Below are 12,815 nucleotides of genomic sequence, written 5' to 3'. Positions count from 1 at the left end.
AGCCAATTAATTACTTATTAAAGCATTGTGACTGAAATGTGCCAGCCAATAAATACACTCGACAGGGTCTCTCAAACAGCAATGGAATAGTGACCAGAGAATCTATTTATGAATGTTGATTCAAGGATAATTATTATCCAGCATAAAAGGGATAACTCCCCTATTTTGCTTCAAAATAGTGCCATTCTCTCAAAATAGAGCCTCAGTTTGACTTTTAATCTGAAAGAGAACAACTCTGCAAAATCAAACATTGTATAAACGGAGTGAACTTTAAGAATGCTATCCAAGAAGCAGAGCAACTGGACTAAAAATGTTAACTATGCTTTCTCTATGCAGAAGTAGCCAGACTTGCTGAGCTTCTCCAGCAATTTTCATTTTTGTTCCAGAGCTTCAGCATCCACAGTTCTTTGTTTTATTATTTGGGCAGCACGGTGGCACAGTGGTTAGCACTGCTGCCTCACAGTGCCAGAGACCTGGGTTCAATTCCCTCCTCAGGCGACTGACTGTGTGGAGTTTGCACGTTCTCCCCGTGTCTGCGTGGGTTTCCTCCGGGTGCTCTGGTTTCCTCCCACAGTCCAAAGATGTGCAGGTCAGGTGAATTGGCCACGCTAAATTGCCCATAGTGTTAGGTAAGGGGTAGATGTAGGGGTATGGGTGGGTTGCGCTTCAGCGGGGTGGTGTGGACTTGTTGGGCCGAAGGGCCTGTTTCCACACTGTAAGTAATCTAATCTAATTATTCATAAGCATGACATTTGGTGGGAGTATAAGTTACATTGCTGTTTTGATTACATTTGCCATGTACCATTCATTGTTTTATATATATGCCATATATATTCATTCAAACACAATTAATTATGTATTTTAATGAGTGCTGTGTTGTGACCAGTTGAGAAGGGATGCAAAAGTTTGTATTTGCCAATTCAATGTGTGCCTATCTGTTTACATACAGTTTATAAAGAACTAGACAGATTTCCTGGAGTTCTAGAAGTAAAGGCTTAGTTTCTGGGCTAACACCCAGCAAGGTGAAAATACCAAAATCATCAAAAATACAATCACATGTCCCAACCTCTGCAACTCCCTCACAAATATACTTAAATCAAACATGCAAAAGTAAAAAGTTCAGAGCAGAAACTTTAACGTTGGCTAAGTGATATTAAATTTCAATAATAAAGAAAGGATAAATATAAGTTAACCGGCTATACCTGGCTGTCTTGTATCCATTTAACTATCCACAAGGTTTTGGTCTTCAGCCAACAGTTCAAAGGTTGTAGCTGATGTTTCTCCTTATTTTGGAAATGCTGGAACTGAAATCTTTGTTTAAGAGTTCTTTGTCTGATTTGAATGAATGTTGACATAATCAAACATACCAAATAGGGTACTAATATAGACAGAGACAAGATGACCTTGGTAGACACGTACACACCCACACAAGCATGGTTGCCATTAGTGGTTCAGATGGTAATACTGATTAGCTCACAATTGCAAAGCTTATGTTAGTCTTGATCCCCAGTGACTAGAATCATAGAGGTTTACAATGCAGAAAAAGGCCCTATGGCCTATAAAATCTGCACTAATTAAAAATACCGCTTAACTATTCAAATCCTATTTTGCAGCACTTGGCCCATAGCTTTGTATATTTTGGCATTGCAAGTGCATATCTAAATTGGGTGGACGCTGTGAAGTTGTTTCTGTTAGGTGGGGAGACTAGGACCTGTGGGCACAGCCTTAAAATTAGAGGGGGGATGTTTAGAACAGAAATGAGGAGACATTTCTTTAGCCATGTGGAATTCATTGCCATGGAGTGCAGTTGAGGCTGGGACGTTGGGTGTCTTCAAGGCAGAGACTGATAAATTCTTGATCTCGCAAGGAATTAAGGTCTATGGGGAGAGTATGGGTAAGTGGAATTGAAACGCCCATCAGCCATAATTAAATGGCAGAGTGGACTTGATGGGCTGAATGGCCTTGCTTCCGCTGCTATGTCTTATGTTCTAAATATTTCTTAAATATTGAGGGTTTCCACCTCAGCCACCCTTACAGGCAGAGAGTTCCAGATTCCCACCACCCTCTGAGTGGAAACCTTTTCCCTCACATGTCCTCTAAACCTTCTGCCCCTTACCTTAACTCTATGCCCTGGTGATTAATCCCTCCACCGGGGAAAAGGTTTCTTCCCAGCTACCGTGTTTATGTCCTGCATAATTTTATACATCTCAATCATGTCATCCCTCAGGGTCCTCTGCTCTAAGGAAAGCAACCCTAGTCTATTCGACAAAAAATGCTGGAAACTGTCTGTGTGGAGTTTGCACGTTCTCCCAGTGTCTGCGTAGATTTCCTCCGGGTGCTCCGGTTTCCTCCCACACTCCAAAGATGTGCAAGTCAGGTGAATTGGCCATGCTAAATTGCCCATAGTGTTAGGTGCATTAGTCAGAGGGAAATGAGTCTGGGTGGGTTACTCTTCGGAGGGTTGGTGTGGACTTGTTGGGACGAAGGGCCTGTTTCCATACTGTAGGGAATCTAATCTAGTCAAATCTCAAATCACAGCGAGTTAGGCAGTGTCTGTGAAGACAGAGCAAGCTAACCTTTCTAGTGTGGAGGGGACAGCATCTATGTGATAGTGAGGTGGGGTAGAGTGCTCAGGGAGAAAAGGTGTTGATCGTGCACTGGCAGAGGGAAGAGCAAAACTTCCTCAGGGCATTTCTTCATATCAGTCCAGGGTAACATCCTGATAAATCTTCTCTGCACCCTCTCCAGATTAAATTAGATTAGATTAGATTAGATTACTTACAGTGTGGAAACAGGCCCTTTGGCCCAACAAGTCCATACCGCCCCGCCGAAGCGCAACCCACCCATACCCCTACATCTACCCCTTACCTAACACTACGGGCAATTTAGCATGGCCAATTCACCTGACCTGCACATCTTTGGATTGTGGGAGGAAACCGGAGCACCCGGAGGAAACCCACGCAGACACGGGGAGAATGTGCAAACTCCACACAGTCAGTCGCCTGAGGCGGGAATTGAACCCAGGTCTCTGGCGCTGTGAGGCATAACATCATGTTTCCAAATGTTTCGATATTTTACGGATGTCCAAGGATATCTTTTGATAAAACAGGATGAAACATGCTCGCACATCTCCAGTGAAACATTTTTTGTGAAGGAAGAAAATGTTTTTCAGATGAAGTGTGTCGTGAGGTAATTAGTTGCGGTCATCATGATGTAAATCAATTCATTGACTTTAGTAAAAGTGTCTTTTATAAAGAAGTCAAAGATCCGATTCCAGCCAATGAATTAGAAAATTAATACTTGATATAAACACATCTCCATGGCAACTACAATTACTAATTTATTGTCCACATCGAATTCAAAACATCAACATTCTCAAAGTTTCAGATTAGAAGAAAAAAGCAAGCATTTCTAAATTGCCTTATTACTACAATGCAGTCAGCTGTTAAAGCTGAGGGAGAGTCTGTTATGTTATTAAAAAAACAAGATCAATATTCTGCAAGTTTGCATTATTTTAAATTCATTTCTCCCTGAGGCAGTCAGGAAATGCGCTAAGTTCCTAAACCTGAAGGTATAGGGCATTAGCAGATGCTGAAGAATTGGGAGGAGGTAGTCAGAAGATGCAACAGAGGGAATGAATGAAGTAGAACATTGATTTGACAAGACTTTTGAAATGTATGGAGAGATTGAGGGACTTATGCAGACATTTTAGAGAATAGAGACACAGTGGTTGGAGGATCCACCAAAGCTTATGGAGCAAATGCTTTAATGGACAAACTTGAAGGGTAGAATCAAGGATGCTATGCAGAGAAAGGTGAAGGAAAACCTTTGAAAAATATAAGAAGAATGAAGATAGTTGTGAGATACAGGATTAAAGCACCCATGCTTGAGAGTCTAATTTTAATTCCTAACAAAGTCCTGAAGCTTCAAGAGGGAGCAAATCAGAGACAGAAAGAAAAAAATACTTGATATTATTCTGTTTTTGTGCATATTCTAGTTTTTACTTTAGAGTAACACAGGTATAGGCTAAGAGGAAACAAACACAGAGAATGCTCAATAAACTCATCAGGTCAGGTGGAAAAACAGTCATGCCAGACTCAAAACGCTAATTTGGTTTATCTCTCCACAAATGCTGCCAGACCTGTTGAGTTTATCCATTATTCACTGGATTAATTTCAGGTTTCCAGCATCAAACGTATTTTGCTTTTATTAAAGACTTACATGGTTTAATTATGTGGCTACCTTATCGGCTGTAGTTTGACAATTAGTCAAGTTGTTCAAGGAATTAATGTCATGAAGTAGTACAGGCAATACTTTCCCTAAAATAACAGTATAATAGGGAAGGTGTGTTCCAAGATAACTAGAACAATGTACTGCACTGAAATCTGAATCATAAATGACCCTTTGAAATATTGAAAAAAAACAAAATTCTAAGTTTAATTATTTAGAGAGCGGAAATCTTTCATTTTCCTGGTGATAATGGCCAGAAGTGATGGACAGTCCGATACATAAACACAAGTCACATTTCAGTAGGAAGCTTAGAAAGTTCACTTAGGTTTCTCTTAAATGAAATGGCTGAGGACTTCACCTCATTTTACCCTACAGAATACATTTTAACTCCTTTTGCTTCAGTTGTAAGGAATTAAAATGAAGATGCAAACAAAACACTACTTGGTGGTACTGGTGAAAATTTGAATTAAATTTTAAAAAAAGCATCTTTGATTGAGACAGTTTGACTGGTTATTGAACAACCATTGGGGCATATAAATATGAATACATTAAATTACCAAAAGTGGAGGATATGAATGGCATCTAGAATTTTAAAATAGTAGGTAGTTTTGAAAGAAAAGTAGAGTAAGCAAATGAGTGTTGGTCTTCTCGGGAGTGAAAAGGGGTAATTAATAGACTATCGTAAGGAAATGGCAGATGAAACAAACATGTTGCTTCTGCTTCATTGTAGAGGATATGAAAATCGTGCCAGTAATAGCTGCAAGTTTGCAGTTGGAAGGGAGAGAGATTTAGGTGAAATTACAATCATTCGGGAAATAGTACTGAGCAAAGCAGTCAGCAGACAAGTCACTAGGTCCTTCATTAGTTTCCTGATGAAGGGCTCCTGCCCGAAACTTCTATTTTCCTGCTCCTTGGATGCTGCCTGACCTGCTGTGCTTTTCCAGCACCGCCCTAATCTTGACTCTGATTGCCAGCATCTGCAATCCTTCCTTTCGCCTAATTCATTAGGTCCTGATGGACTTAATCCTAGGGTTCTAAATGAGGTGGCTGATGATATAGATATGTTAGTGTTAATTTTCCAAAATTCACTAGACTTTGGAAAGATTCCATCACAACTGCAAAGTAGCAAATATAACTTCTCTGTTTGAGAAGGAAGGAAAGAAAAAAGACAGGGAGCTATAAGCCAGTTAGCTTGGCACCTGTTATGAGGAAGGTACCAGAATTGACTTTTGAGGAGGTCATAGCTGGGAACTTAAAGTACTTTGGAAGAATCAGCATACTTTTCTCAAGGAGAAATCACATTTAACCAATTCACTGGAGTTCTTTGAAGGAATAACATGCACTGTGGATAAAGAGAAGCCTATACACATATTGCAGTTCGATTTCCAGAAGACATTTGATAGGTGCCACATAAAAGAGCATCAATTAAAGTAGGAACTCATGATGTCAACAATAACATATTAATGTGCATAGAGGATTGGCTGGCAAGAAACAGTGAGAATGCATAAATGGGTCTTTTTCTGATTGGTAGGATACGATGAGTGGAATTCTGCAGGGTCAATGTTGGGGCCTCAGCTTTTTACAATTTACACCGATGACTTAGATGAGGGGAATGAAGGCATAATAGCTAAATGTGCAGGTGACACAAAGATTAATAGGAAAGAATGTTGTGAAGAGGACATAAGGAGAATGCAGGCCAATAGGGAATGGTCAAAATGTAGCACATGGAGTTTAATGTGGGAAAATGCAAAGTTGTTCACTTTTGCAGGAAGAATAAAAAGCAAAGAATTACTTAACATGAGAACAACTGCAGAATTCTGAGTTGCAGAGAGATTTAGGTGTTCTGGTGCATGTATCACAACAAATATTAGTGTGAAGGTACAGCACGTAATCAAGAAGGTTAATGAAATGCTCACCTTTTCCTATAAGAGCAAATTAACAGAGAAAATAGGACACGTCTTGAATACTGTGTGCAGTTTTGTTCTCCTTATTTAAGGATGGGTGTAAATACATTAGAAGTGGTTTGCTAGATTGATTACTGGAACAAATGGGTTATCTTACAAGGAAAGACTGGACCAGCTAGACTTGTTCCACTGTGATTTATGAGAATGAGTGCCACTTAATTGAAGTGTATGGAAATCTGGATGGGTTTGACAAGGTGGATGCAAAAAGGATGTTTCGTTTTGTGAATGAGTCCAGAATTAGGAACACAGTTTAGAAATTAGACGTTTCCAATTTAGGGCAGAGATGAGGAGAGTTTTTTTTCTCTCAGAGGGTCATGTGAATTTGAATCTCTTGTTCTCAGAAGTTGATGGGAAAGGTAAGGTAGAAAAAGATAGATTCTTGTCAGGCAAGGGGACTATGGAGATTGATGGGAATGTGGAATTCGAAACACAAACATTTCAGTCATGATCTTATTGAATGGTGGAGCATTCTTAAAGGACCAAATGGTCCACTTCTGCTCCTCTTCATACTTTGTATGTCAGAGGAACAAGGCTCCTTCCAAATGTGACTTCCTTGTTCAGAGGACAGAATTAGTTCTGACCATGCTCCGATATGGTCAAGTAGACAATCATTTTAAGTTAGGTTGACTTAAGACGTTCCACCAGCAAATTCATCTAATGTAGATTATCTCTCATTCAATTATGTCCCTTAACTTGGAGTTTCTATTGTAGCCCAAAGTTGGTGCAAGTAAAAATTGGAGAAATCGGTTAACCTAGAGGAACTCAATGCAGAATGCATGTTACATTCTTCCTAAATACTACAATTTATCCTGAACATTAGCATTTTATTATTTATCAGCAGGGTCAGAGTCTAACCATGAAAGATGATTGAGCATTAGACTCCAGACAGTGTTTGTGAATAATTGGAAAGGCAGGTGTGATTTCTTTGCTCTCTCATACTGAAATACAAAACTAAATTATTTTGATGTTACATTACATATTCGTTAGTTTAATCTGCTTCGACGTAACATTTTACTTTATGGCTGTGCTTCTGTTCTCAGGTGTGAGATTCTGGTTGGTCTGTCTTCCAGTGCTGTGTAAAAACCTGCTAATTCAGATTCCAGTTCCGTCAGTCTGTTTATTACACAATGTCTCTGTAAGTTCAGCATTGACAGCACATCCCTTGCCTGCGAGAGATTTTTCAACAGATTGCCGAAATCTTCCAAAAGTGACTTACACTCTTCCCCAGGCTCCTGAATCAAATGAAACACAAAGAGGTTCCAGAACAAACATGAAGACAACCTAAAATTTCAGATAGAATTAATTATTACTTGCATAGGTCCCAAAGTCATTGAGCTGTAAACACCAAACAGTCCCATTTGCCAGCATTTGGCCCATGTCCCTCTCAACCCTTCCTAATCACATACCCATCCAGATGCCTTTTAAATGTTATAATTGTACTAGTCTCTATCACTTCCTATGGCACTCATTCCATGCATGTTCTCTGTATGAAAAAGTTTCCCCATTAAATCGTTCCCCTCTTGCTTTAAACCCACGCCCTTTAGTGTTGGACTCCTCCACCCTGGGGAAAAGACCTTGACTATTTATTTTATTCATGTCCCTCATGATTTGAACAGAATAATAATTGGCAATGAAGCAACATTTCAAATCACAAATTAGGCCCTGCATTGACAGGACAAATTGCTTTTGACAAAGTAGCAAATGCCTTTTAGGGAACCATTTGTCTTATGCATCTTTATCTGATCAGTATATTACTGGCAGTTCTAGTACTGGAGTACCATGCTCCCACCATGTGGAATCCTCCAGAATTCCCGGAGTCTTCATTTTCTTCTTTAAAAACTCTGACAATAGTTTTGATCACCAGAACCTAACATCTATTCTTTTGTTGCAGGGTCTAGTTTCTTTTACGATGCCATTAATAAAACATCTAGGAACATTTTCAAATCACTATGCCAGTTCATGTTACAATGGATTTTTAGTGAGGGAAGAATATTGGGGATGGCCTCAACCAGGACCTTGGATTCATGTCGCACGACAGGTGACCCCATTGCACTACACACACACAGACACTCTTACACACACACACACACTCACACACTCACACACACATGCACCCTCTCACAGACTTATACCCATTTGCACTCACACACATGCATCCACTCTCTCACACTCACAAACCCCCCAATCACCACCACCACCACCACAAGCTGTTCTCCCCCCCCACACACAAATACATATAAGTTTGTGAGGTGAATTTGTACTTGCAGTTAGATTTTACTTCGATCAAAAACTGTGTGAATCCATGTAAGATTCTGTAAATTCATTTTGTTTAGATTAGTACCAGTCTAAACATTGTGGCACAGACAGTATCACACAGGGGAGCTCACACCTTCAATACACTGAGCTGACAGACACCAATTGTTAAAGTTCACTTGAGAATGTAACATTTTAAAAAGGTTTTGTGATTTATGTAAGAAAGAACTGAAACCAACGTGGTCATTCTAACAGATGAGAGACATAACAACAATCCAGGTCTTTTTCAATATATAATTTCAGTTACATCACACTGTAAATGTTTGCTATAAATTCTGTGTCTTACAATCTTGTACTCCACAACCACCTGATGAAGGAGGAGCACTCTGAAAGCTAGTGCTTCCAATTAAACCTGTTGGACTATAACCTGGTGTTGTGTGACTTTTAACTTTGGACACCCCCTCCAGTCCAACCCTGGCATCTCCAAATCAAGAATATTAATGAAATAGATCTCTCTTTCTTAAAGACAAGACAATAATGTACATTTATTTCAGAGAAAATTATATTGATTTGATACTTAACAAGAAATTTTGTAAATATATTACGTAAATTAAAATTTAGGCTCATATAATATTATTGTATTTTGAGATTGTGACAGTTATTGTTACCCTGAATTGACTAGTTAGTTGACACATTTAATTTAAAAACAATGCAGAGAGTGCGCTGGTTATGAGGAGTCAAAAAGACTGGATTTTGTGCACATCTTACTCAGCTGTCAGCTGCCAATTCCATTAGGAATCCTGTGGGTCGGTTCTAATTTGTGCAGATGCTCCTGGAAAGAGCAAAATTAAATACCTGGATATATATTATTATATAGCGATTTCCACAGAAACAAAATACAGTCAGGGAAAAATTGTCCAACATTTTGTATTTATGGCTCTCTAACCTTTGCCAAGTTTGCCTGGATTCTTAGCTCCTGCTCCAGATGTTCAAGTTGTTGGTTTTCCTCTGCAATCTTGGTTGTGTAAAGAGAAAATGCTTCATTTGTTTTATCTATTTCTTCTTCCAGTTCTGCAATTCTGGTCTACAATAAAAGTATGTAATTGTACCTTAGCAAGACAGAGATTTCTCAGTTCTCATGACACAATTATCTGATAGAAATGCATACTGCTGAAGAGAATTTGACGCACATGTTTGCCTTGCCATGTGTATAGTTATACTTAAAGATCTCTTGACTTTATACTGCTTCATTAAAGTTATAAAATCTAACTATTATGTTATAAAAATATTAGGCTCCCTTAGAATACATCGCAAACACACAGGATACATCTTTTGTCACATGAATTTGATTTTCTTGTTTTGCAGCTTAGCATGGTTGGGCAATGATGCACTTCAAATGTGACTTTATTTTAAATGTATTTCCTCTTCCTGCCTTGAGGGTAATGAATCATCCTCCTGCACAATCCAGCAGTGTCGGCAGCTCTCGGGCATTGTGCCAAGGTGGCCAATTTCCAAGAAAGGTCACTGGGCTAAGGCCAGAAATTGCATTTTTGGCCGGGTTTCTTCTTCCTTAGACAAAGTGCCAGAGGGAATGTGTTCCTTCTGCTGTGGGACCCAATATTATTGCACAGTTAGTCAATCAAGACCTAGAGTCAAAACTTTAAGCACAGCCACGGAGAATATTAAGGCTGACTTACTTGGCGAAATTCAGCTTTGGTAATATTGGATTAAAGAAACAAAATAACAAAGTTCAATGTAATGAAAAGTACATAATTTTTATATACTAATTATAGTCTTCAGAATTTGGATTTCAAAATAAATGTAAGTTGATGTTAATTTCCTCTGTGAAGTGTTTTCTTTCAAAAGAAATGTCAGAGAGGCCATAATGAAAGTGTACTTAAATCCAATATTTGTCAGAGAAAAGTGCCTTGAGACCCCATGGTGTTAATGGGAAAATGTCTATACTGTTGACAGGCAGACTAAGCCTGTAAGTTCTTAGCTTTGTTTCCAAAGCAGCAGATCTTAGGATGAATAATTTTTTTAAAATTTCAATTCAGAAGTCACCAGCATTGAGTTTCAAAGTTAGGTTAGCTTCTCTTTTAGGAAATGATCATGGACATTCAGGGGCCAGTTGTGTCAGCAGAAGAATTTTTTTTTGGTGCAACTTTCAAACCAGGAGTCTTTAGTTAGAAATCTGCAGGTTATTAGAACTGGGTAAGTTTCAACTCTCAGGTCTGTGGAAAAGTTCACATTGGAAAATTTGGAAATGACTCATTGAACGTTCTCCACAGATGACAGAAAAGGACCCAGAAGGAGTCAGTTGAGTAGAATTCTAAAGAGTTGAGTTGAATTCTAAAGAGTTGAGTTTAGGATGTAATTTCTCTGGACTTGAATTAAACAGATACTGTCATGAAATTGGTTGGAGCCATTTTTGTTGTGTTTTATATCATGTTAGCAATCTTTGATATTTAGGTAGTTTAGTTTTTTAAAATGCTTTTGTATCAATAAATTTATGTTCTATTGTTAAAGGAAATCTGCAATGTCAGGTGAAAATGTCTCAGTGACTCGGCATCATGTTAACAAACTAAATTGAAACAAACATATGAGTTTTCAAGTAAGGTTTCGTTCTGGGATCTGACTTGTTCAGTAGTACAATATGCTGGGATCATAACAGTGTGTTTGTGAAAAGAAGACTGTTTGAGAGTTGAGGAGGTAATGATAAACACTCATTGCAAGGAAGAAGCCAAAACTGAGATCAAAACTGTATATGCTGTCTGCAAAATTAATTCACCTAGTACCACTTGCCTGCCTTTATCACCCTGTAATTTCTTTTCTCCTCTGATAATAATGCAACTGTGTTTTGAAATCATGTTTGACTCTATCTCCACCACATTCTCAGGAACAATGGCAGAAAGAAGATGCTGCTTAATTTAATTACTGGTTATTCTGAAAATCTACTTTAATATCATTTTTGTGTTTGCAAGCAAGGATTTTCATGCTACTTGTGAATTCTTAATTTATATACAATAGCTACATCAATAATGGACAATGTGACATCAAATAAGCAATCTCCTTTTCAGAATCACTTGTACCATACATGCACAGTTGGTGCCACTCAATAATGACTGAAGGCAATTACAATACATCAATATATTCGAGTGAAATCTAGATATGCCTCTACTCAAATTCTTACTTTCAATCCATTTTCTGCAGTTGTTACCAAATGGCCATTTATACCTATTTTCTACTGTAGTAATTCTGGAAACTCGTTTAATCATTTTAATACAACAATGACAATAGTTTCAGGAAATGCAATTCAAATGAACTTCTTTAATCTGTGGAAAGTGCTACCTCAGCAGGCTGTTGAGGCTTGGTCATGGAGTATGTTCAAAAAAAAATTAATGCTTTATTTTTTAGAAACTAAAGGTATCAAGGGAAAGCAGAAATTTGCTGTTGAGATAGAGGATCAGCCATGATTGAATGGTGGAGCAGGCTTGACGGGCCAAAAGGCAACTCCTGCTTTTAAGTTCCATCCTTCTCGGTTGAAATTATGTTTGATCACTGAAAGATATATAGTGCCGAACCTTATATGCCACTTCCATAGTATCAGGTTACCTTTCACATCAGACAATATAATTCAGCATATGGGAGAGATTAAATGATGGAATACCTGCATGTTATATTCTGCAACACCTTCGTCTTTATCTTCAAAATCTAGAGTAAGAAAGTCAATTTTCTTAGGTTAATCAGAGATATGATCTTTTGACAATGTACTTAAAATAGAGAAGCAGTTTACCCTTATCCAGAATTACCATTTCCTCCTGCTTCTAAAACTAGAAAATTGCTTCCAGAACTACTCAGCGTTAAATTAAAGTAAGGAGGAACTTTGATTATCCAAATGAGATGGGCGGCGCTATCTTGTTTGGATAATTGATTATTCAGTTAATTGATTCAATGCTGTTCCTCTGGGACTTAGAATTTTCTGTTAAGTTTACTCACCATTCAGGAGATGGGGCTGTAAATCTGTCCAATTCCGCCTCCCACCCACGCGCTCCCTTATCCAACACTGCGGACCACTCCTCTCCCCCCCCCCCGTCTGCCCCCACAGTTGCTGCCACTTCCGCCCTGTGGGAAGCCTCAATCGCCAACGTCACTTTCACTGCAAGTGCCATCAACTGAGTACCTAACTGAAATGCTGCCCTCGCCGCTCGTGACATCACTTCCGTCCCTGTTAACCCAGCCGTAAGGCCCACTTCCAGCCCCTTTGTGAGCCTCAGTTCCATTTGTGATGTCACTACAACCCTATAACCTTGCCCACTCAAGCTACTGTCTCCGCCCCCACCTCGAGCTCCAGCTCCACTCCAGGTC

The 12,815-nt window shown here is 38.9% G+C and overlaps 1 protein-coding gene across 1 annotated transcript in view; it reads right to left on the bottom strand.

Annotated features, from left to right (window-relative positions):
- Nucleotides 1-5,705: 5,705 nt before the first annotated feature.
- LOC140493956 (uncharacterized) overlaps nt 5,706-12,815 on the bottom strand; it is a 145,597-nt gene continuing 138,487 nt past the window's right edge. Inside the window, exons 58-60 of the mRNA XM_072592908.1 lie at nt 12,118-12,161; nt 9,394-9,531; nt 5,706-7,426 (exon numbers count right to left, since the gene is read on the bottom strand). Of these exons, the coding sequence (XP_072449009.1) occupies nt 7,211-7,426; nt 9,394-9,531; nt 12,118-12,161 (398 nt within the window). The 3' untranslated portion in view covers nt 5,706-7,210. The remainder of the gene's footprint in view (nt 7,427-9,393; nt 9,532-12,117; nt 12,162-12,815) is intronic.

This window comes from Chiloscyllium punctatum, chromosome 23 (genome assembly GCF_047496795.1).
Source record: "Chiloscyllium punctatum isolate Juve2018m chromosome 23, sChiPun1.3, whole genome shotgun sequence".
NCBI classification, from domain to species: domain Eukaryota; kingdom Metazoa; phylum Chordata; class Chondrichthyes; order Orectolobiformes; family Hemiscylliidae; genus Chiloscyllium; species Chiloscyllium punctatum.
This window is presented reverse-complemented; position numbering and strand designations above follow the sequence as displayed.